Source organism: Podarcis liolepis (genome assembly GCF_965112155.1).
Source record: "Podarcis liolepis genome assembly, chromosome: 8".
In the NCBI taxonomy this organism is placed as follows: Eukaryota; Metazoa; Chordata; class Lepidosauria; order Squamata; family Lacertidae; genus Podarcis; species Podarcis liolepis.
Genome location: NC_139560.1, coordinates 60033868 through 60057892, shown reverse-complemented (window position 1 = coordinate 60057892; position 24025 = coordinate 60033868). Strand labels below are relative to the sequence as shown.

At 41.3% G+C, this 24025-nt stretch overlaps 1 protein-coding gene across 3 annotated transcripts; it reads left to right on the top strand.

The window, feature by feature from the left end:
• The first annotated feature begins 16 nt into the window (after positions 1 to 16).
• Positions 17 to 23949, top strand: KDM1B (lysine demethylase 1B). Of its 3 annotated transcripts, none has more exons than XM_083518880.1 (22): positions 17 to 305; positions 1955 to 1999; positions 5308 to 5401; positions 6092 to 6216; positions 7293 to 7382; positions 8503 to 8614; positions 9948 to 10064; positions 10850 to 10888; positions 11521 to 11725; positions 12189 to 12367; positions 13133 to 13309; positions 13791 to 13865; positions 14338 to 14475; positions 15188 to 15359; positions 16835 to 16962; positions 17045 to 17176; positions 18194 to 18268; positions 18738 to 18854; positions 19376 to 19501; positions 19866 to 19988; positions 20950 to 21102; positions 22020 to 23949. In XM_083518880.1, exons 3-22 carry the CDS (start codon positions 5312 to 5314, stop codon positions 22101 to 22103), a joined length of 2457 nt encoding a protein of 818 aa, XP_083375006.1. In that variant the 5' UTR covers positions 17 to 305; positions 1955 to 1999; positions 5308 to 5311; the 3' UTR covers positions 22104 to 23949. The 3 variants fall into 3 exon arrangements, with proteins under 3 accessions (XP_083375006.1, XP_083375007.1, XP_083375005.1); XM_083518881.1 differs by having other exon boundaries at positions 54 to 348; XM_083518879.1 differs by lacking the exons at positions 17 to 305; positions 1955 to 1999 and having other exon boundaries at positions 4993 to 5401.
• Positions 23950 to 24025: the final 76 nt, after the last annotated feature.

Below are 24025 nucleotides of genomic sequence, written 5' to 3'. Positions count from 1 at the left end.
TCGCCCCACCCGCTACGCGCTGAGGACAGCGGAAGCTGCAGCTGCAGCAGCAGCAAGGGGAGGAGGTGGGGAAGGAACCGACGGGAGGAGCCGGACGCTGGTGAGCTCGGCTCGGGGGCTGGCTCTCCTTCGGCCGGGCAAGGAAGCGGACGGAGGCAGGGATTTCCTCGTCTGGGGAAAGGGGGGCGGTGCTGCTGCGTCGCTGCTCTGCTCTCCTGGCTCCGACCTGCTGCAGCAAGTGGATGGCAGCCCGGGCAACAAAAGGAGCGGCGCCGCCTCCGGTCTCTCGTCCCCCCGGGCACCGGGTCAGTCGATGCAAGGGCGAGTTGTTCCCCGCTCCTCCTCCTGGTGCGGGACTTGCATGTGTGAGCGTGCGTTGAGGGGTAGTAGGGCGAGGAGCGCTTCCTGGGGGGAGGAACACAGGGGAGGGGGGGTCGCCCAGCGTGGATCTGTAGGGAATCGGGGCACGGTTTTATTTGTGGGGTGGGGATTGCCCGTCCCACCACACCCCACTAGCAGCAGCCGGTTTTCCGGGCTAGGGTGCACATTGGAGTAACAAAACAAGCCCGTGGGACGCGCGTCCGAGCCGATGGCAGAGTGGCTTCCCAGCGTCAGGGAGGAGGGAGGAGAGAAAGGCATGCTGAGCAAATGTGCACAACGACGAGGAAACCCTACGGAGCGCTCGCCTTTTTGTAGGAAGAGGGCCAGAGGGTGTGATTTGAAGACGGGCTTGAGCCCCGGTACCTATTTGCTTTGTGGGTAATCCCACCAAGACCCTGAGTTGGCATCTTGGGGTCTGTTTGTTTGTGGGAGGCGCACGAAAGATGCCCGCTGCATAGGAAGGTGGTAGTTTGCAGCTTGTGCGAAGTCTTGCCTAACCTGGTGCCTCCAGATGTTTTAGAGCACAGCTCCAATAAGCCTTCACCATTGGCTATCGTGACTGGGGCTGATGGGATTTGCAGCCTCTGGAGGGCACCAGGTCAGAGAAGGTTGATCTACTGCCCAACAATTATTACCTCCCTGTAGCACTTTAAAACCCCTGATAAGAAAAGGGGCTAACCCTGGATAGTGTAAGTAGTGTGTGCTTTTTATTTTAAATGGCATTTTAACTGCTGAAAGGTAGGTTAGTAGTTGAAAAGAAGAAGAAGCCACAAACCTAGTCAAAAGCTACAGCTAACCTCCAACCCATGAGTTCCCAAATGCTAGGCCACACATTTTTAAATGACTGCTACATGGCTGCACTCGTTTTATGGCTTTGGGGGAAGCTGTGGGGTGCTCTCGACGTTCATTTAGAACAGGGGTTCCATCTCCAGAGCTTTCAAGGGCCTTCTGCTTCAGAATTTGGATGTGCAAAATTCCAAATCTTGACTGTGATAAACCAGTTAAGCTCTTATGCAGTCTTTTTCTTACTTTTGTGTTACCACGATGACTGTATCCACTCTCTGCATTGTCAGCTTGGTGAATTAAATGGCACATCAGAAATGGGAAGTGCAGTACTTTCAAAATGTTAGTTACACATCGGAGGGCGGTTGTTGCTATTTTTGCACTGAATTCCACTTGTGAGCCCAGCCAAGGTTGGATCCTGTTAACTCTCCAGCCTGCAGGTATCAAAATAGTTGCGGTAGAGCTTGTGGGAAGCTGCGTGCAACAAGTCAACACACTTCTGACAAAAGCCCCCGCTTCCCACATAGATGGACTTTTGTATCAAGCTGATTGGGATACATGTGCATATTCCCCTGGCCTTCATTAGCCTTTAAGGGACCAAATACCTCATTGTGAAAAGTCCTGCTCCAGGGGGCAATTTCTCTTACACCTTCCGTACGGAGAATTCAGAGGTTTTAGAAATAGACTTTTCCTGTGGAGACCATTTTGTTGTCTGAATCAGGAGGGTAGGATTCAGTGGCTAGAAAGATACCATTTTCTTACCATCTTTTCTCTTTTTCTATTATTACAGCTCTGTTTAGTTTGACATCTGAAAGCTGGGCGATTAGACTCCAAGGTGAGCAGAAACCTACTCTTCCTGTGGTGGAAGTTACCCCTAGTGAACATAATTATCTTTCTAGCATAATTGCAGCCCACCTTCCTATCTGTAGCCTATGTGGGTTATTCTGGAGCTGGTAGCCTATACAGTGGTACCTCGTACCGTCCCTCTTGCTAGCGCTTTGGGTTATGCGCTCCGCTAACCTGGAAGTAGGTGCTCCTTGTTGCGAACTTTGCCCCGGGATGCGAGCGGAAGTTGTGCTCTGGTAGCATGCATGCAGCAGGAAGCGTTATATTCCAGAGGTGTGCACAGACCCCAAGATTTGCCTTGTATTTGTGCATCCTGAAAAATCAAATATGCTTCTGCGTTGTTCTGTGCAATCACCACTTCAGTCTGTAATTTGGGTTCTGACCTCTGTATAAAATGAAGCTCTGTGTTCCCTGTTCAATAGAATATAACTTTGCCCCATTTTGGTCAAAGTGAAGTAAATTTTCAGGTACAGGAGCACTCCTAGAGTGGACTAAGCCTTCCAAATTGCAGACAAGTAGGTCTGAGGCTTTTTGTGCAGGAAGTAAAAGGGATTCACTTTTTTCCATAATCTATTATGGGGTGGAGAAGTGGGGTTTATCTCTTGCTCTCTCTTGAAATAATTAATTTGTGGGTAAACTTCGCATATTTTTGCCTGTACATTTTTAAAAAAGTCTGTGGCTTCACACATTTTTCTTTCTTTCTTTCTTCCTTTTTTCCGGTGATTGCTTATATATATATATATATGTGTGTGTGTGTGTGTGTACACACACACACACACACATATAAACTGCGCCAGCCAATCCTTTTTAAAACAAAAAAGCAATTCAGAATCCACCAGCGTTCCACAGGCAAAATTGTAGGACAGCCTCACTTTTTGCAAAGTCCATGGATCTAGAGAAACAGAGATATAGGAAAAGATAGAGCTATATGGGGTGGAAAAGCAGAGTGACATGAGGCTTTTGGGGAGCCTTGATCTGGCTTGGTGTTTATAGACATTGTGCTTCAACTTGGGAGGGGAATTTATCTCATGATCTGGCCCCCACTTGGAGCCAGTGTACACCTCTATTGTTTGCCTGGTTATACATTAGACAACTCATGTCTAGTGTGAAGCCTCAGATCTCAGATGAAATGGTTATATATGTACCTTATGCAGGATTTAGTTCTTGACGCACATTGGCACACACTGGGGGGGGGGATGTGTTTTTATTCATGTATAGGCTGAATCCTGCCTTATATGTTGAAGAGTTATGTGGGCTTTTCAATAGCTACTACCATGTGTCCAGATCCTTGTTTATCTCACTGGTAGGGCAAACCTCTTGGGTTAGTATGTTAATAAATTAATAGTTGCAGTTGTTCTTAAAAGCAAAGCAAAACTAGTAAGACCTAAGGAGTTAAGATGTTTAACCAGAATAAGCAGAAGCAAAAAGAGAAGTGGAATGGAATCTCAATGTACATTGTTGTTGTTGTTTTTAAATCTGCTGTGATATTGGCAGGGGGTTGGACTCGATGGCCCTTGTGGTCTCTTCCAACTCTATGATTCTATGATTCTATTATTATGCTTATACTTTGTTTTTACATATGTAAATGGTTTCACTAAATTTCATTTTCATTTTCAATTTGAATATTTTTTTCTTGAAAAGTCCTGCATTTCAAAATAAAAAATTATTGCTTTACCTTCTACGCTTTTCAGATGAGCCCTTCCTAGCACTTGAAACAAAAGTGCATTTTAATGGGTTTAAATGATCCACTATCCTATGAAATATTCCATCAAACGTGTTAGTTGCTGCCTTTTGGAATGAAGAGATGTTTGCTCTTCCTGTTATCTAAAACCACCACTAACTCCACCCTGCAAGTATTAACAGCAGTCTAGTAAAGATGAGCTATTTAGTCAAGATGGCAATTGTCAGCAGATCTTGCATGCTTTATAGTTTTGACTGGTTTGCATCCCTTCATTTTCTGTGTGTGGGCAGGGCAGCTCCCAGGCTATTGACCCTCGTAACTTCTTTCTGGGAGAGAGTTTCATATCAAAATTGTTTATTCCCTCACCCATCCTCTTCTTTCTTTTCTGTTTGCTTCGCCTTACCTGCATTCATAGATGTAGCACAGCCTGTATTATGTTTTATTTCTTTTGATTTGTATAAAATATTTTAATGTGCTCAAAGTGAGGAATGGAAGAGGGTCCCGTCCCCCCCAATATTTGATCTGTATGCTTGGAAATGTAAACAGCTTGTTCTCACTTCTCACCAGGACGGATAAGCAGCCGTGGGAAGGTGTGCTGAAACTGAGAGACAATTTGCTCACATATGTCTGCTGCAGCTGTGCTGTTAAGGTCCCAGAGCTACTGTTTTTACCATATAGTTCATTTGAACTATCAGAAGCATAGCTGAATCATGGCCTGAATTGTGCACATTTCTGGGAGGGGCAGTTTGGCTAAGTTTCTCACAGTACATACCTATGCACATTTACACAGAAGTCAGCCTCTGTGTGTTCAGTGGGGCTTGCTCCGAGGTCAGCATGCATAGGATTGCAACCTTAAAACTGTAGGGTTGGAACCAGGGAAGCACCTAGGGAAGGAAGCTGGTGGAAGATGACTTTCTCACCCATCCCAGTTTTGGGGGGTTGCTCTCAGCAGCCCCTGCTACTGACCATTCAGCAGGACCCCTCTGGGGTAGCATTCCAGTATGGGAGGCTGAGGGGATCCCTGAAAATTGCCTGGAGGCACTTTTGGTGAGTAGAGTGGAAGCTGCCACTGATTGGGTTTTGGGGGTCCCCCCTTACCTCTCCTGTATCACAACGCCGTCCTCTTCAGTAGCATCCCCTGAACCCCAGGGGATATATTTTGGAGAACAAGAGGAATGCTCGGAAAGGAGACGGGGAGTCAATTTTCTTTGGCTCTAACCCAGGATTATTTACTTACTAAATTTATATCCTGCCCTTCCTCCCAAAAGAAGCCCAAGGAGGCAAACACACAAATGATAAAACTGTTAAAATAATCTAGAATAGTAATGAGCTGTTCTCTCTTCCTCCTTTCCCTCCCTCCTTTCTTTCCTCTTTTTGCCGCCTCTTCTCACGTCTACCATTTTGTCTAGTTCCTCACTTTAATTTCCTTTGTCCAAGATCTGGAAAGAGAGCTGGTTCAAGCAGTGAAGCCACTCGTCTGCATGGGTGATGCTGGAAGGTTTAACCAAAGGGAAGCTTCAAGCTTGTTCATTTCTCCACCCCTCTTTGTGTGGGGAGACTCTCTGAACTTTAGTGTTGGAATACTGCCTAATGTCCTCCTGGTTTTTATCCTGCAGCGCCATGTCAACTGGGAGGGTCCGAACAAAGAAAAAAACACCTCCTGTTGACCATTCTCCTGATAATCTTCCTCTGAGAAGTTCAGGGAGACAGGTACCTTTCATCCATTTCATTCACAGGGTTGCAAGCAGGGTTGTGTATTATCTACTTAGGAAATGAAGAGTATTGCTGTCCTATGCATATTAGTCTGCAGTGTCCTGTTGATTTCACAGCCAGGCAGTGATCTTACTTACAAGTTGATGTGCATGACATTTCAGCCTTAATGTTGAATGCGCTGTTGAGTTTTTCCAAGCAAAATTGGGGCTCATCTTTGGCGCCATGTAATGGGCTGTTGTTTTGGACTCTTCCTTGTTTTGGACTGTTCCCTGTTCTCTGTGTGAAGCTAGTTATGACACTTCCTTGGTTTTTATTTTTTCTGCATTTCCATGTGAATGCAAGTTGCATGCAATATTGCTATCTTTTTGAAGGATTTCCCCACCATCCCCGGGTCTAGATTTATTTTGTACTGGAATACCTTTCTATCACGGATTGGAAATCCATGCCTCTCCAGAAGCTCAAGTTTCCATCAGTTCCAGCCAGCATGGCCTGTCGCTCAGAATTATGGGAGTTGTAGTTCAGCAACATCTGGAGGGCCAAAGGTTCCCCATCCTTGTTATGTAGGAAAACACAATCAGTGTAACTGTCCTCCATCACTATTGCAACAGAAAGCCTCACCAATAAAGACTGCTGAATATATCATAAATCTGTTGTGACCTTTTTGTTCACATAGTTGTGTTCTTTTAGGTGAGGAGAAAAGCTGCAGAGGCAGCCGAGGATGATGAAGATGCCTCAGAGAAGAAGTACAGAAAATGTGAAAAGGCAGGATGTACAGCAACATGTCCCGTTTGCTTTGCCAGTGCTGCTGAAAGGTTCGGGCTCCTCTGTCTTCCCCCTTCACAGTCCCAAGGTTTCAGAAAGTGATCTTCAGCTTGATAGATTTCATTTCTGGTTTGTCTGAGTGAATTCTTATGACTATTATTAATGGAGGGAAGTGGATGTACGCTCCTAGGGGAAGGTACAATAAAAGCAGCTTCAAAAGTCGTTAGAAACCAACCAAACAAAAAATCCCAGATATATATTTTAAACCACACACAAAAGATACAAAACAAAATTCATCCTCCTGGGAAGTCTTGTTGGAACATTTTCCACCCCATCATTCAGCCCAGACACTGAGGTCCAGCTCCGAGAGCCTTCTGGTAGTTCCCTCACTGCCAGATTACAGGGAACCAGGCAGAGGGCCTTCTCGGTGGTGGCGCCTGCCCTGTGGAACGCCCTCCCATCAGATGCCAAGGAAATCAAGGAAACAACTACAGTGGTGCCCCGCAAGACGAAATTAATTCGTTCCGCAATTTTTGTTGTCTAACGAATTTTTCGTCTTGCGAAGCACGAAATCCCATAGGAATGCATTGAAAATCAATTAATGCGTTCCTATGGTCAAAAAAAGTCCAAACAAAGCCAAATTTGGTACAACAACAGTTTATTAACTGCTCTTTAAAGTCACACATACTGTAAAGAGCAGTTCGAAAATTTAAGGGAAAATAAATTAACTTTATAAACAAAACATGTCTTTGTTTTTAGTCAAAGAAAAAAAGTCGCGAGACGTTTTCGTCTTGCGAAGCAAGCCCATAGGGGAAATTCGTCTTGCGAGGCAAATCGCGAACGGAAAAACCTTTCGTCTAGCGAGTTTTTTGTCTTGCGAGGCATTCTTCTTGCGGGGCACCACTGTATCTGACTTTTAGTAGACATCTGAAGGCAGCCCTGTTTAGGGAAGTTTTTAATGTTTGATGTTTTATTCTGTTTTTAATATGTTGGGAGCCGCATTATTATTATTATCATCATCATCATTATAAACTGCTAACGTGTGGCAGTCTACAGTATTTTCAAATTGCAGGACAAAGCGTATCCTTTCGATAAATGTAATCTTTTCTGATTTATTCTGTTTTAGGTGTGCTAAAAATGGCTACACATCAAGATGGTATCACCTCTCCTGTGGGGAACATTTCTGTAATGAATGTTTTGATCATTACTACCGAAGGTATTCTTTCTCTTTTTTGAAGTAATTGCTTTTTTTAAGGGGTGGAGACAGGATGCAACCAAAAGTGTGCTAATTGAATGGCAAAGCATTTTAATCTTGATCTGGTTAAAGAAATAAGATATGGAAGGTAATATACATAATTGCTGTGCTTTGCTACCCATTGTAATTTAATTTTGAAATGAGGCTGAAAACAACAGTGCTGCATTTATAAAGGCTATAAATTGCAGGGGTTTGAATTTATCAAGAAATGTCAATAATGTCTGGGGGATTGATACCCGCACAATAACCTAACAGCTTCCTTTTCAAAGCAACTCTGGGCAAAGGCAATGAATGCTTTAAAAGGCAGGGATGGGGGAGTGTATTCTTTTAAAAGGATATACAGTCGTGCCTTGGTTTTCAAATAGCTTAGTTCTTGAACGTTTTGGGTCTCGAATGCTGCAACCCCAGAAGTGACTGTTCTGGTTTGCAAATTATTTTTGGAAGCTGAACATTCAACAGGGTTTGTGTGGCTTCCGATTGGCTGCAGGAGCTTCCTGCAACCAATCAGAAGCCACACTTTGGTTTCTGAACGTTTCGGAAGTTGAACGGACTTCCGGAATGGATTCCGTTCGACTTCCAAGGTATGACTGTATTGGCTGTTTGTAGGAAGCTGGACCAGCTAAGTATCTCATGATGACTTTAATAGGCCTTTCTGTCTGTTGTGAACTGCTGAACATTTTGACAAAATGCTCTCAGCTAGAAAATATGCAAAGCAACATCAGTAGACTGGGCAAAAACGGTTTCTTGGAACACAGGCTGTCTGCTAAAGCCAGGTTGCACAGGGAGACCAAGTTTTGATGGAGGGAGGGAAGCTATTCCAACAGTGAAGCCATTGTATAGATTTGGGTATCCATAATAAGTACACCTAATGTATCAGATTAAACAAAGTAAAAATCATGCACAATATTGCCTTGAAGTTGAGCTTTGCAACTTCTATGCTTGCTTAGGAAAACAAATACTGTGGCCAGGATCATGTTGTCTTAATACCTATGTTTGGGATGAACTGTCTATTAAAATATACCAAACCATGTGTAGGTGATTCCTTCCCTCTACTTAACATTTCCTTTGTCCGTCCTTTTAGTCATAAAGATGGCTACGAAAAATACACTGCCTGGAAAAGGATTTGGACCAGTAATGGAAAAAGTGAACCCAGCCCTAAAGCTTTTATGGCTGATCAACAGCTCCCTTACTGGGTGAGGGCTTTATTTATGATGACATAACACTGTGAAAGTAGTGCATGTTCATTTTTTATTTTCCTTCACAGTAAGTGTGTTTGAAGGAAGTGTTAAGCAATGGATTTGATTATTTTTGTTATTGTTTCAACCTTGGGGTTGAAAGTGAAAATAATATGAAGGAAGCATACAATATTTGGCGGCAGGCCACATGTCTTGTGTATGCTGAATGTACAGTGGTACCTCGGGTTACATACGCTTCAGGTTACAGACACTTCAGGTTACAGACTCCACTAACCCAAAAATAGTACCTCAGGTTAAGAACTTTGCTTCAGGATGAGAACAGAAATCACGTGGCAGCAGCAGCGGGAGGCCCCATTAGCTAAAGTGGTGCTTCAGGTTAAGAACAGACCTCCGGAACAAATTAAGTACTTAACCTGAGGTACCATTGTACCAGGTTCAAACCCTGGCATCTCCAGGTGAGGCTGAGAAAATAATCTGTCTGAAATTCTGGAAAGTTGCTACCAGGAGACGACACTGAGCTAGCACATGAAAGAAACAAACCATACCTGGTTTAGCATTATGCCTAAACCAGGGATTTTCACTTATTTCACTCCAAACAGACCACAGAGATAAGCAAAGGTTTTTCTGGCTTACTGATTGTGATATGTTTGGAGCAAAGTGACCTCTAGTCTGGATGTAACTTTAAGCCAGAGATTGTGGTTCATTTCTCCCCCAGTACTGGTAGGATGGACTGAAGCAGTCATGATCAGGTATAGATGAAGAAATATAGGTTATATGCTGATTATTAGAAAAGAAGGGGTTTTTGATTGGTTGTGGAGCTAACAGAACCTCAAAATGATTATCCTTCTTTCCTGAGATGGGAGTGGATCATGGGGTTCCAAGGATTTCAGTTAGGATTTCAGTTAGGGCAGTTGGAAGCTACAGGCTGAGGAGAGAGAATCAGAAAGGTGAGGGAAGGAGTACAGTACTTGCTTAATGTAAGATCTGTGCCTTGCAGTTTAGGGAAGAAAGGCTTTCATAAATTAGAAGGCAACGTTTTGTCTACAGGCTGATCATCCCAACAGTTAGCTTTTCACTTCCTGATGGATGAGCTGCCATGCAGTCCCCCCTTTTGGGGGAATCAGTTGCTTCTGATTTACCTCTCTTGAGAAAGGAAGGGTAGGTCAGCTCAAAATGCACACTCATACGAAGTTGATGGGGGAAATGTAGGCACGCTTGCATGTCTGCTGCTTAAGAAAGTCTTCCTGAAATTTTGAGAGACCTGTCTCTGATCTTATGAGTGTGCCTTTGTTTCTGGATGTACTGAGCAACTCTGTCGTTTTATCTCTAGGTTCAGTGTACAAAGCCAGAGTGTGGGAAATGGCGGCAGCTGACAAAGGAAATCCAGCTTACCTCGCAAATAGCCAAAACATACCGCTGTGGCATGAAACTGAACAATTCCACCAAGGTACCTTCAACCCTCAAATGTACTGAAAATGCAGGCTGGTTTGGTTGTTTGGTTGTTTCTAGAGGCCAACGGGAGCCCCAGGCTTAGAACAATTGTGCAGTGTTTGTCTGGAGACACCCTTGTACTGCTGCAGTACACACAAAAGATTTACATGCATTTAAAACTCTAAGGTAGATAAGGACAAGATGAAATTATACAATTGAATATAAACATAGATGGGAAACGGCTGTGTATTGTGAGTACTTGTCTACTTTTAAAAATTTTCACCTATGATCTTTTTCTTTTACTTCTTTATTCTTTCTTTGTTCTTTTTTCTGATATCTTATCTTTCATTTCACTGCTTTATTGTGAATAGCATTTTATAGAGGTATAAATAACTGCAAATATGAAAAGAGACAAAATATTATCTATTTTTCCTCCCTTGGTTAGATGTATTTTCTTTTTCTTTTGTATTTTCTTTTGTTGTGAATATGTATGTTGTCTAATTTGTACTTAATAAAAATATTTTAAAAAGGAAAAAAAAAAACTCTGTGAGGGTGGCACCAGAAAACTGGCAGGTGGGTGGAAAAGCTTGACACCTTCTTCCCTGGCCACTTTCCCACTCCACCCCTTCCCAAAGCTGCCTTTCTCTTGGGGTTTTTAAAACATGCCATTGAGTGGAATGTGAGTTTGGCCCTAAGTGTCATGGCTTTTATTAACAGAAGTCCTGCCATTTCTTCAGTCTTCCTCTTACATGCAAGTCAGAGAAGCTACCCTGTTGTCTGAAAGTGTGGTATTTATTTCAGGTGGAAGGCCCAGACCACTGCTCCATGCCTGAAGATCTGGTAAGCAATGTTTTAGGAAAGTCCTGCATGTGGTATCAGAATGAATTGTAACTGTGAGAAACACAGAGGTGCAGGCTTAGTAGTAAATACTATTTGGGTAACATTCCGACTTCGGAACTGAAGACTTTAAGAAAGAGCCTAGCTGTTGCCTAAGGAAAAGGCCAAAGACATCTCAAGCTATTCAACTTATTACGGTTGATGTGATTACTGGCTTAATGATTGGTATATTAGGGTGTTTGTGTGACTAGAATTATTGAACTGTGTTCAAACTGTGAGGAGCACCTGTATTTTATTTCTTTTTTTAAAAGGGCAAAACAGAAAAGCTCTACCTACCTTGATAGTTGCCCTTGCAAAATCTCAGCTCTCAGACCTACTGCTGTTTTGTTAGTGCAAATCACCTCAAAGCGATGGATGGTTGAGAGCCACATCACCTAGTCCCATATTAGACTTCTGACCAATTAGAGTAAGCTATATTGCTATGGGAAAGGCATTTCCATGTAGAAGCTTCCCTACACTCCTGGTACAGCAGTCAGAAATGGCCTGTGTCTTTTAAGTGTCATTGGGACTGAGAGATAATATGATAACAAAAGCTTTAATTCTTCTTCCTGATTCTTTCCTCCACTCCTTCATAGAGAGTTGCTGAAGTTTCAGATCACTGGTGGTATTCCATGCTCATCCTTCCACCTTTGCTGAAGGACAGTGTGGCTGCTCCTTTGCTGTCTGCATACTACCCAGACTGTGTGGGCATGAGCCCCTCTTGTACCAGTACTCACCGGTTGGTTGGTGAATCCAATGCAATAAAAATGGAGCACTTAAAGACTCCACCTACTATAGCTGGTAAGCGACGAGTACTTTTCTGCTTTCTTCTAGTAGCTATTGATAGCCTTATTTTCCATGGTACGAGAGTACTTTTTCTATATGAACATTAATTAGAATGTCTTGTCTTCTCAAGAATGAGACTGACCATCAGCCATGTATACTTTGTAATATTTGTGACGTTTATATTTGTGAGCATGCAGTATAAGCATATTCTTCCTGTAAGCAACACTTTGGTGCATATGCTCAAGGTCCACTAAGGAGTTTTGGGCACAGAGGAGATATGTAAGCACCATAAATAATTGTTGTAAGCAGAAGCCACGGTTCTTATACCCAGTATTATCCTAGTATATGTTGCAGGCACCTGTAATCGAGTTCACATTTGTTTACATGCCCTAGAGCTTTGTGCTGTTTTATTAAGCTACCGTGATGGTTCACGGAGATGCTACACGCAGCTCATTCCGTGTTGTATGTTGCCTTCCAGGGATGAACAAGTACTTCCAGCCTTTCTACCAGCCCAACGAATGTGGTAAAGCACTGTGTGTGAGACCAGATGTAATGGAACTAGATGAACTCTATGAGTTTCCAGAATATTCACGAGACCCCACCATGTATCTAGCTCTGAGAAACCTCATTTTGGCTCTGTGGTACACAAACTGCAAAGTAAGCATGGCTGAATGTTTGCCCCCAAAAGATTATCATCTTACTTTAAAAATATATCAACCTAAACTTCCCTTGTCCTGGTTTCCTTCTCCCACTTGCTCCATAGACAAGACCTTCCCAGTCATTATGGTTTTTGCTTTTCAGTGGGGGAGGACCCCCCCCCAACCCATCCCATTTCAGTCCTGCTGGCCCTGCAGCAATTGGGATTTTCTAGAGCAGGGATGGGGAACCCGTGGCTCTCCAGATGTTAGACATCTGTCTGTCCAAGCCAGTATGGCCAATGGTCAGTGATGATGGGAGTGGTAGTCCAGCAACATCTGGCGGGCCACAGGTTCCTCATCCCTGCTCTAGAAGTCCTGCTGCAGCGGGAGGGTGGAACTCTGCTCATGGTAAGACAAAAGGTTGCAGTGACTGACCAGGCCGTGCCTTTGGAGCAGATGAAATAAAACATCAGAAGAAACCCTCCATCTGCTGAGGAAAACAAGGCTTCATGGTGAGGCCTGTGTTCCTTTCGTCCCTCCTTAAGTACGCCTTCACAATGTGATCCAGATTCCCAGGTGTGCAGATGGGGCTTTTCCATACAAAGCTGCCCTGCTTCATGCCTTTCAATACACAGGTACATGACTGGAATGGTTGTCACTTTGTTGATCTGGGAGATGTAAATTAGCTGTTGAGCTTCACCATCTGAAGGACAGTTTGCTATATTGTTCCAGCAGCAGTCAAATCCTTGCCTCTCCTCCTTTCCCCCAATCCTTCAATGCACAGGAAGCCCTAACCCCTCAGAAATGTACGCATCACATCATTGTTCGAGGCCTTGTGCGCATTCGCTGTGTGCGGGAGATGGAGCGAATACTTCATTTTATGACCAGGAAAGGTCTGATTAACACAGGGGTCTTGTCAGTTAATCCTGACCAACCTCTTCTGCCCAAAGACTACCATAATGTAAGTATTTTAAAATACAGAGTACTAATAAACTGGTTCTAGGAGATTCTGATGGGACAAGGAGGGTGAAGGGAGAAAGGACTCCTTTTAAGAGTAAAAAGTGAAAAAAGAATAAAAACTTTTAAGAATAAAACTCACTTTTAAGAATAAAAAGTGAAAGAGGGGTTGGCCTTCTAGGACCTCTTGGTCAGTGTCAAAACTCTTCTTCAGGGGCTCATGGCTTCTCAAGAACTGTCAAAATCGGCACAGACAAAATCGTCTGCTGTCATTCAGCTCAGGCTAGGATACTTTCTCTTCCCTGTCCTCATTTTTGGTTGATATTGTAGCCCTTGCTCAGCTTCTCCTAATGAAACCCTTCAGCAGTAACAGAATTTTATCTGAACAATGTTTCAAATTGTTCTGAGACTTGCTTAGAAAAAACAGTCTTGCTAGTCTCAAAAGAATGCTAGCATCACTAGTTTACTTTTCTTCTTCATTTAAGAAATCTGTCATTGTGGTTGGGGCTGGTCCTGCTGGATTAGCAGCTGCAAGACAGCTTCAGAACTTTGGAATTAAGGTAAGACCTTTTCAAATAAAGTATAGCATTTCAACATTTCTGCTTCCTCCTCTTCTGGCAGATCTACACTTTGCTGCTGCTACCTGAGTAAGAAAAAGAAAGGGCCTGTTCTCAGAGTCCAGATGTCCTGGAAAAGTGCCTTAGTTTGTGTCAAGGCTGAGCTTGAAATAATTATGAGGCTAGGGTTTGTTGCATGATTTGTTGCAGCTTATACAGTATTTGGGCATGGAGAATGGCAGGCATAGCTTGTCTGCTCACAGTAACCACCTTTTAAGGAGGAACTTAATGTCTTCACTTGGTAGACGGATTTTCTGCCTCTGAGGTTTAGGATTCACCAATTAAAAACTTGGTGAACTCCTAGCATAATGTTCTATTATTGATTGACCACCTTGGCATTATTTGGTTAACTGTGGAAAGATTTTTGTTCCATAGCAGTGTTCCTTATCACCACTGCTCCTTTTGTATGTTGCAGGTTCTTGTGCTAGAAGCGAAGGACAGAATTGGGGGCCGCGTGTGGGACGATAAGACTTTCAAAGGGATCACTGTGGGAAAAGGGCCACAGATAGTGAATGGCTGTGTCAACAATCCAGTAGCGCTAATGTGTGAGCAAGTGGGTTTGCATTTTTATTCATGAAAACATTGTCCTTCTGAAGCTTAATATACACTGATCCTTGTAAACTTAACTTTCTTATTAGAGAGGTTTTTTCAGGCAGCTCAGAATCCACATCCCACTCAAGCTACAGGTGTATTGGGTCACTTTGGGAAAGTAACTGTTATTCAGCTTTGTTTTACTATTTGTGAAAGAGATACATTAAAGGTCTAATTGTAGGGTTGTAAAGAGGAATGAGATAATGAAATGTGGTTACCATCCGTAGGAGCAGGAAGTTCTACAAATAACATTTGAAAACTTTGCTAAGTGTTTCAATCAGGCTTTATGTTCATACATTTTTCTTCTTCTCTCACATGATACTTTGCTTGAAATAATACAATGAGTTACCTCACATATTTAGGGAAGCTAGCAATTTGCTGTAAAGAACAGAATAATAGTCTTTTCAAGCGCTAGTCCACTTACTACTTAGAATGGTGATTCTTCAGAATTGATGCTTACTATAATAAATGAAATAATTCTGATTCCTGTAATATAAAACCCTCACTGAAGATGTTTAGCTTTTATTGGTTGGTTGGTGTTGACATCAATGAAAATTGCGGTCCTTTGGGAGGGATAGAAATTTAACAAATAAACAATAAAAATTAAGGTTTGCATCCCATGACAGTAACTGACTATCTACTTCCCCCACGTTCAAAATCCCTGTCTTTTAAAGCTGGGCATTAAAATGCATAAAATTGGAGAGAAGTGTGATCTGATCCAGGAAGGTGGAAGAATAACTGACCCTGCTATAGACAAGCGCATGGACTTCCATTTCAATTCTATCCTTGATGTTGTAGCAGACTGGAGAAAAGACAAAAATCAGCATCAGGATATTCCTCTTGGAGGTAAGTAGAAACAATGAAGAGCCACACGACACATAGTGCAATGGGGATAAAGGAGCACCTGTAGAAGTCGTCTCAGATATTTGTGCCAGCTCAGCTTTCAGTTCTTGTATTTTGTTGCATTTGAATGACCTTTGACAGAAGATTGTGGGCTGCTCAGAGCAATTTAATTAGGCCCAGGGGGCAAACAGGATTTCCTGGGCCTAGTACCCTGTATGTCGCTATTGGCAATGACTGTTCTTCTGTTACTAATATGAACAGTTATTTTTAATACATGGAAATGATTTAATAAGCATTTATTTAACAGATTTTTAACCTGCCTTTCTGAGTTCCTGCCCTCACAAGGCGTTTTGCAGCAATTGCAAATAGTTCAAATACCATAATTATATAACAGATAATTATGCAGTAAGTTTAGAACATTTATGTAACGTTAACAGACAGCAGCAGCAACTCAAATGGGGGAAATAGCTTTACGTCCTTTATGAACAATATCTCCCTGAAGAACAATAGCCAAGTGACAGCAGTAGATGTAGTGACATCATAAAGTGAATAAATTACTTGGAATACATTTTCCTCAGTCCCTGTTTTATTACTATGCAAACTAATTGACATTTTTAAAACTCCTACAACCAACCAACTTGGATTTCTTTAACCAAGTGACAGTCCCAGAAGAGATTATCCCAAATTGCACACAATTAGCAACATGCAGGAATTATTTCTGAGTATAGAATCTGGGAGAGTTGTAAAGAGTGTGCTGAGCCCTGAAAATAAAGTGTCTTGCTGTGGCCTAGCAGTGGTGAAGTTAATAGGCTGGTTTGCAGTCACTTTAAACCATAGTTGTGAATGAATGTGCAATGTGCTGGTGCACAGAATGAAAATCATTGCTGCTTAGCATTATTCCTGCTGCTGCTGCTGCTGCATTGCTGGCAGCTAATTTGACCAAGCATTTTGTCCAGATACTCGTGGTTTCTCGCTCTCTAAACAATGAACTGTAACCAAGGTTTGTCCTCTACTTACCATTTAAGTTTTGTTGAGGAGGAAACAAACCATGAGTCTAGGTTCAGATGCTAATGTTAAGCCAAACCATGGCTTAGCTTCCAGCAGTTCAGCAGAAACAGGGGAGGAATGAAGCAGTCATGTTTTTGCTCCGTGCCCCATCACCCTTTAAATCACAGTGATGTGCAAACCAGGCCAGTGTATGAATATGTTTGCTGGTAGCCCACATGTTTGTGAGAAAAGTGCTGCCCGACAATTAAGGAAGGACAAGGACTTTAAAGTGCCATTCAACTCTATTTTGAAATAGTTGTCACTTAAAAGTGTGGAACTTCATGCCCATAATATTTATATTTTGACGGGAGCAGCGGGAACTATTCTGGGAGAGCTTCATTTTAAAATTTAACAAGAACACTTAAAAGTAGGGTGAAATTGTAAGGAAAAAATGATTATTTATTGATAATGATTGGATATATTATTTGCAGATAAAATCCAGGAGATCTATAAAGTTTTTATTCAGGAATCTGGTATTCAGTTCAGTGATCTCGAGGAAAAAGTCCTTCAGTTCCATGTCAGTAACCTTGAATACGCCTGTGGCAGCAACCTCCATGAGGTGAGCATGGGATGGACTTGTGCGACACTCAGGTGTTGAGTGTTCAAACTGTTCAGTGAAAAGAATTCTGTTCTCCTTACAGGTTTCTGCACGCTCCTGGGATCACAATGAATTTTTTGCTCAGTTTGCTGGAGATCACACGCTCTTAAACTCGGGATACTCAACAATAATTGAAAAAATGGCTGAAGGCCTGGACATTCGGTTAAAGGTTCCAGTAAGTAACTAAAAATGGACGGGAAGCCAGTTTGCTTTGATGTACCTTGGAGTAGTTCATCTTCCTAGCGTTTGGCTTGGTTCTCTTTGTCTTGGAACATACAGATGGTACTTAACCGCTTGAATTTTCCAAAGTTATTTCCAGTGGTGTCTCATTTATTAATCTGCTTTGGAACATATGTTTCTTCTTATTGCTTATAATGTTCCTCTAGAACATTTTCCACATTCAGCATACTCAGTGTGTATTACAATATATCTATTGGATTTTTTATCTCAGGTAGTCAGAGAGAGATTTGCCAAAGATGAATGAACTAGGTAGGATTTAGAATGCAGGAGCAAAACTTTAGAATCCATAATGCATAAAAGCAATGGAGTGAGTTTCAGCAATGGGGTGCTCAGATTCCTACCAGTACATAAAAATCTGTAGTGGAACATTGCTTGCATCATTCTCCTGATTGATCCTTCACATAATGCATTTACTCATGAGCAGTTAGCTTAACACTCCTTCCCCCATGTCTTTCATTGAGAACTCTTCTGCTATGAAGCTTACACTAATGTCTTAGTGTTATGGATGATATTCAACACTGTGCGGGTGAAATTGCCCTTCCTGTTCTTCCACATGCACCCCCATCTCCTCATCTGCTCCAAAGGGTCCATCTTCAGAGCTGATTTGAGGAAAACGCAGGGGCTATAGGTGGAAGGAGAGGCAGTCCTTTTGTATAAGCAGAAGTCTGTTCCACTTGTAGATGAGGCACCACCATAGACAAATACAGTGGTACCTCGGGTTAAGAACTTAATTCGTTGTGAAGGTCTGTTCTTAACCTGAGGTACCACTTTAGCTAATGGGGCCTCCCACTGCCACTACACCGCTGCCATGCAATTTCTCTTCTCATCCTGTAGCAAAGTTCTTAACCTGAGGTACTATTTCTGGGTTAGCAGAGTCTGTAACCTGAAGTGTCTGTAACCCGAGGTACCACTGTATGTCTTTCACAACTCTGAATCCCCTTCTTCTTGTCAGGTTCGCAGTATAGACTATACGGGGGAAGAAGTCCAAGTGACTGCAACCGATGGAACTCTCTGGAAAGCACAAAAGGTGACGTGTCTTTCTCAACTTCTGCTATATATTTTCAAACATCACAGTAAACACCTTGTTCAAAGTGTTGTGTACAACTGGCTTTTTAAGGACTTGATGCCTCATGTTAAGGGGTAGCTTTCGCTGCAGCAGCTAAACAAGGGGTGGAAGTGAAGTGAGTTTCTCAACTTATCAAGCAGGACAGAGCTATTTATTGTGTTTCAGATGCCATATCACCAGCATACCTGCTTCCCGCATCCTTACAGCTGTAATGTGAATTCTTGACACATCTTTACATTTGTGCTAAGGAGCCGGTTGTGGGCTGAGTGCTGGGCAGGTGGTGAAAAGTGTGGGACAAAGTATCAAGTTGTCTTAAAAGCATGAAACTGAGGTTTTTATTACCTACCTGGTGCCAAACCTTCCCAACCTGCCTGTGTTATGTTGAGCTACTTCAACTGTAGTATAATTAGGACTACTTTTCTCCCACCAGGTTTTAGTTGCTGTACCTCTGACTATTCTTCAAAAAGGCGCCATTCTGTTTAACCCAGCCTTGTCAGAGAGAAAAATGAAAGCTATCAATAGTTTGGGAGCTGGAGTCATTGAGAAGGTAAGAGTGCAACTTTTATATGACGATGTGAAGAGCAGTATGAGTGGCATTTGGTTTGTACCCTATCAGATTTGCTTTCCATAATTGGATCTGCTCAGAAATAATGAGATGACAAAGCATGGGTACATAGCAGTCCTTCATAAATTGAAATAAATAATCTTCAGGGTTTGTGATGGGTAACCAAAGTCTGCCTGCCCACCAGCTCTTGCAAAACAGATTAAAATTATGCCCCATTAAAACTGAAAATTTCCTCCATTTTGCCAATTTGAATCTCAGGTCTTCCATCACCCAACTCCTCATAGAAAGAAATGCAACTTAATTTTGTTTCCTGTGATTTGCACAGACTATCTTGACCAGAGTCTACCTACTATTAGTTTACAACAATCAGTAATAGCCCAATCCTATTTATGTGCAATTGCAATTATATCCTACTAGGTTCACTGAGGCCTACTTCCAAGTAAGCGTGCATAGAATTTCAGCCCAAATCAACAATGAGGTCATTCTTGTCTTTTTTCCTCTAGATTGCACTACAGTTTCCATATAGATTCTGGGACAGCAAGATTCAAGGAGCTGATTACTTTGGCCATGTTCCACCTAGTCCCAGCAAACGTGGACTCTTCAGTGTTTTCTATGACATGGATCCACAGGTACACATTACTTGAAGACTTAACACTGACCCTAATTGTTCTTCAAATAAGGAAACATGATGAGCTTTAAAATCACTTCTCTTCCCCTACCACCCTAGGAATTCGCCACCATTTCATAGTGCGATTAGTTTAAGATAAATTTCTGGCAACTTTCTCGTTTTTTAAAAAAACAATTGCTCATTACAAGACAGAAGCTTTGTAAAGTGATGTGATACACTCAGTCAAGGAGAAACCTAAAAGGTGCCAGGAATCTTTCTTGTTCTATGGGTTGGCTAACATTAGTTTCAGAGAGGCTGTTAGAGAGTCATTTAGCAGAACTACAGTAGATAAAATGTATGTGTCCATGTCTGTGTCTTGTTCTCAGCGTAAATGCAGTGTTCTAATGTCTGTTGTTACGGGTGATGCTGTGGCAACTATGAAGAACTTAGATGACAAGCAAGTGCTGCAACAATGCATGATTGTGCTCCGCGAGCTGTTTAAGGAACAGGTAGGTCTGTTTGTTTTTATTGACTCAAGCATAGATGAGACACCAGTTTCAAGTCTTTCACACTTAACTGAATTTATTAATAGTTGTAAATGGCTCTGATATTTGCATTATATGGATGTATTTATTAACTAATAAATATAATGTATAATAATTATAGTATATAACAGATAGCAACAAAAAGAGATTCATGATGCGACTAAGCGTATTGTCAAACTAAGTCATAGGAGTAAAGCAACTGAAATAGACTTTGTAAATGACTGTACTTGGTATACGACTAACATTGGATATCACTCTAAATGTCATTAAATAAATCCGGATTTATGTATTCTAAACAAGAAATAAATATTAAATAGGATGAAAGAAATGAAACAGCAGCTTGCTGAATTTTCAATAGTTTGCCTGGGAACCATGTTTGTTGTGGCTTCCATACACGGAAACATGCTTAATTCTGCATCAGACCACTGGTGCATATAGAAGCAGTTTTAGAATAGAATCACAGATTTGGAAGGGACCCTGAGGGTCATCTAGTCCAACCCCCGCAATGCAGGAATCTTTTGCCCAACATGAGGCTCAAACCCATGTGCCTGAGTTTAAGAGTCCAATGAACTGAGCTTTCAGATAGGAGTTTTTTTTCCAGTCTCTGGAGAAGCCAGGAATTGAACTAGGGACCTGTTGCATGCAAATTCATGACACAGGACTCTACATGAGGATCTACAAAACTGACTACTTAAAAAAGGAGAGAAAACTGTCGTGACATGTTTCACATGGCTAGGCCCCCTAACCAACACTTTGATTCTCTAGCTGTTTATAATGGGACTGTCCACTGACTTTAACAGAACAACTTCAGAGCATGTGACCAGTCACTTAGAGCATCTGTGTGTGTTGACCTGGTGAATATATGTGTTCACTGATGGGTTGTATGCATTTCATAAGTAATTCTTTGCCTATTGTTGTAATCCAGGAAGTGCCAGACCCAGTCAAGTACTTTGTTACACGATGGAACAAAGATCCTTGGATCCAAATGGCATATAGTTTTGTGAAGACAGGGGGCAGCGGTGAAGCTTATGACATCCTAGCAGAAGACATACAAGGAAAAATATTTTTTGCTGGAGAGGTGAGATCTTGATTATGTACACTAAAAAAATTGAATTAAAATTCTTCTAAAATAAGATACAAGCTAAAATAGGATGGAATGTATTCAGGGGTATGTTCAACTTAGGTTCTATTCAGAATAGACCCACTGAAATTAATAAGCCTAAATTAACCGTGCTTACTTCAATGAATCTACATGAGTAGGACTAGTGCTGGCTACAATCCACAGTCTCTGAGGAAGCATTGTAGAAAACCAGTGAAATCCAGTTACTAGGGTGCTGATCTGACTTCAGATCCTTTAAGAATATAAACAGCTGTTAGACTGGTTGTTCCGTCATCTGAGTGGCAGCAATTCTTCAGAAAAAAAACCTATGTAGGGGATTATACCTAGGACTATTATTACACACAGAGAGAGAGAGAGAGGGCGCGCGCCATATCAATCTCACTTCAGGCCTTGGTTGTGGGGTTGAAACTGGTTTTGTTGTGCTGCTGATGACATTCACCATGATATTCCTGTTACTTCTCCTGGAACTCTTGAGGCGCAGGATACTACATACAGTGGTAGTATGTGACTGGGCAAAATAATAATCTCTGTTACGAAAATTCCCCAACATGGAAAAAAAATCATCATGGGTCGTGATTTAATTTTAAGGTATAGATACGTAGACTATTTCACATGTATCCTTGGTAAAATATTGACACTTCCTGTGTGGGTTTATACCAGGCTTCCTCAACTTCTGACCTCCAGATATTTTTGGCCTACAACTCCCATGATCCCTAGCTAGCAGGACCAGTGATCAGGGATGATGGGAATTGTAGTCTCAAAACATCTGGTGGGTCAAGGGTGAGGAAGCCTGGTTTATACGTATTATGTGTCTGATGAGTGTAGTTCTATGTTCATATAAGAATCCCTCACATTATGTTTCTCTTTTTAAATAGGCCACAAACAGACATTTTCCGCAGACAGTTACTGGAGCTTACTTGAGCGGTGTTCGAGAAGCAAGCAAAATAGCAGCATCTTGAATACTACACTACTGTTTACAGATTTTCTTTTAACAACTTCCTCAAATTCAAAATTCAAGTTTCAGGGTTACTATTATTGCTCAAGTGGTGCTTAATTCTTTGGTACCTAGAGACAATCCTTTTTTCTTCCACTTTTTTCATCTTTTCCATGATGTTGATGTTTTATCAGCACAGCATGCTAAAGGAACTGTTATTTAAAAACACTACCAGCAGATATTCAAGCTCATTAACCTCAGAACTTCATTTTTGTGACCTATTTGAGATAGATGATTTATATTGTCAAAGGGTAAACATGTGCTACAAGGACTGTTAAATAACCCACGTTTTCAGATAGTGGGTCAACAAGATGGCAGGTGACTCCAAACATGTTTTGAAAAATGTATTCTTTTTAAACTAAATTGTTGGAAGTGTTCACAAACAATCATTGGGCTTGCTGGTGATTTTTTTTTTAATGAAAGAAGATATAGAAAAACAACCCTAACCATTACTTACCCAGAGGAAATGTCACAAAAGCATCTCTTAATGTGTATACTAGGATGAGGGCTTAGTATTTGCTGATCATGTAGATGGACCAGAAAAAAATGTTTGTTTTGTGGCCATTTCCTTTTTGTGTGCAGTGAAATTTCTAAATCATAGCAGCTATGTAGGTGCAGTCATTTATATAATTGTGAAAGCATGTTGAAGGTCAGGTAGTTGAGCGAACCATTCAATTTTCTTGCTTAAAAATGAGGTCAAATGATTACTTTTTATGAAGGGTTAAAATTATGTAGCCTCATTTTAATGGGAAAGATTTAAGTAGACTCTGAAATCAGTGAGACTTGAAAATACTTAATGAGGCTGGGTTGTACCCATAGTTGTGAAAAAGATGATTTAACTAAATAATTCAGTTTTAAGTAGTTGAAGATACTAATGTATACACATAGTTCATTCATCAGCTAACTTTTGCTTTTCATTATCAAAAAATAAGAGTGAGAATTTCAATATGGAAGCATGGGCAGTTTTACTTTCTAAAGAAAGCCTCAGAAGATGTGTGATTACTACCCCTGTGTGTTTTGCTATAATGATGATATATGGCCCTGAATATCTTACTTTGTAACATCATATTGAGAAAGATTTAAAAGTTATGCTGTTAGGAAATCATCAAGCTTTTCTTTATAGTTGCACTGCTATTATTTCACTAAGCTGCTTAATAGGAAGTATAACTCTCTGAGAGCTTATAGTAAGAAATGCAAAGTATGAAAATGGAATGCTGATTTCCCCCCATCATTTACTCTTCTTTTCAAACACTGAAAACATGAATACCTAGCTAAAATAAGCCAATTGGCCCATAGCTAGATGCACCAACAAAATTAGTTTTAGATGTTGTCTGAAGTGCAATTTTTATTTAAAAATGGAAACTTGTGCTTGGGAATAGTTGAAGGCGTGAGATTGAGCAGAGATATTAGTCATGACTGTAAGGATTTTGTAGTAATCAGCATTAAGACAAGATGAAGAGTCATACTGTAAATGTGAAACCATTTACTGTATAAATACCTGTAAATTATTACATTACAGAAGTGTTTAAACAGTAGGACCTGTTGTCCATAAAAAGAAAAAGCTTAGTTAAGATATGGAAACTACTTTTTTTACATTTATTTAAAAATGTCAGAGTTGGTGGGTTCACTTTGAACAATTGATCCCAAAGAATTAAAAAATAATCATGTGAAGCTTATTTTTTAAGCATGATCATTTTCTATTGTGTATATACAACTTATGCCTTGTACATCTAGGGGGGGAAAATCTCCTTGCTGTGGAGCATGATGTTCAAAGTGACTTATTGGTAATGTAATAAACTGGAAAATGCTAAGTCAGCTGTGTTGCTAATTTCTAATCAAATAGTAAAGGCAAACTGTACCCATGTACTTAAAATGCATTTTATATGG

What these genes read in the sequence shown, in the direction of transcription:
- KDM1B (XM_083518879.1), top strand. Translation starts at nt 5,282, where the DNA reads ATGTCCTCCTGGTTTTTATCCTGCAGCGCCATGTCAACTGGGAGGGTC. An exon ending in GCTCCATGCCTGAAGATCTG is followed by an intron (nt 10,889 to 11,520) that starts GTAAGCAATGTT and finishes ACTCCTTCATAG; the next exon opens with AGAGTTGCTGAAGTTTCAGA. An exon ending in TCTATGACATGGATCCACAG is followed by an intron (nt 19,502 to 19,865) that starts GTACACATTACT and finishes TCTTGTTCTCAG; the next exon opens with CGTAAATGCAGTGTTCTAAT.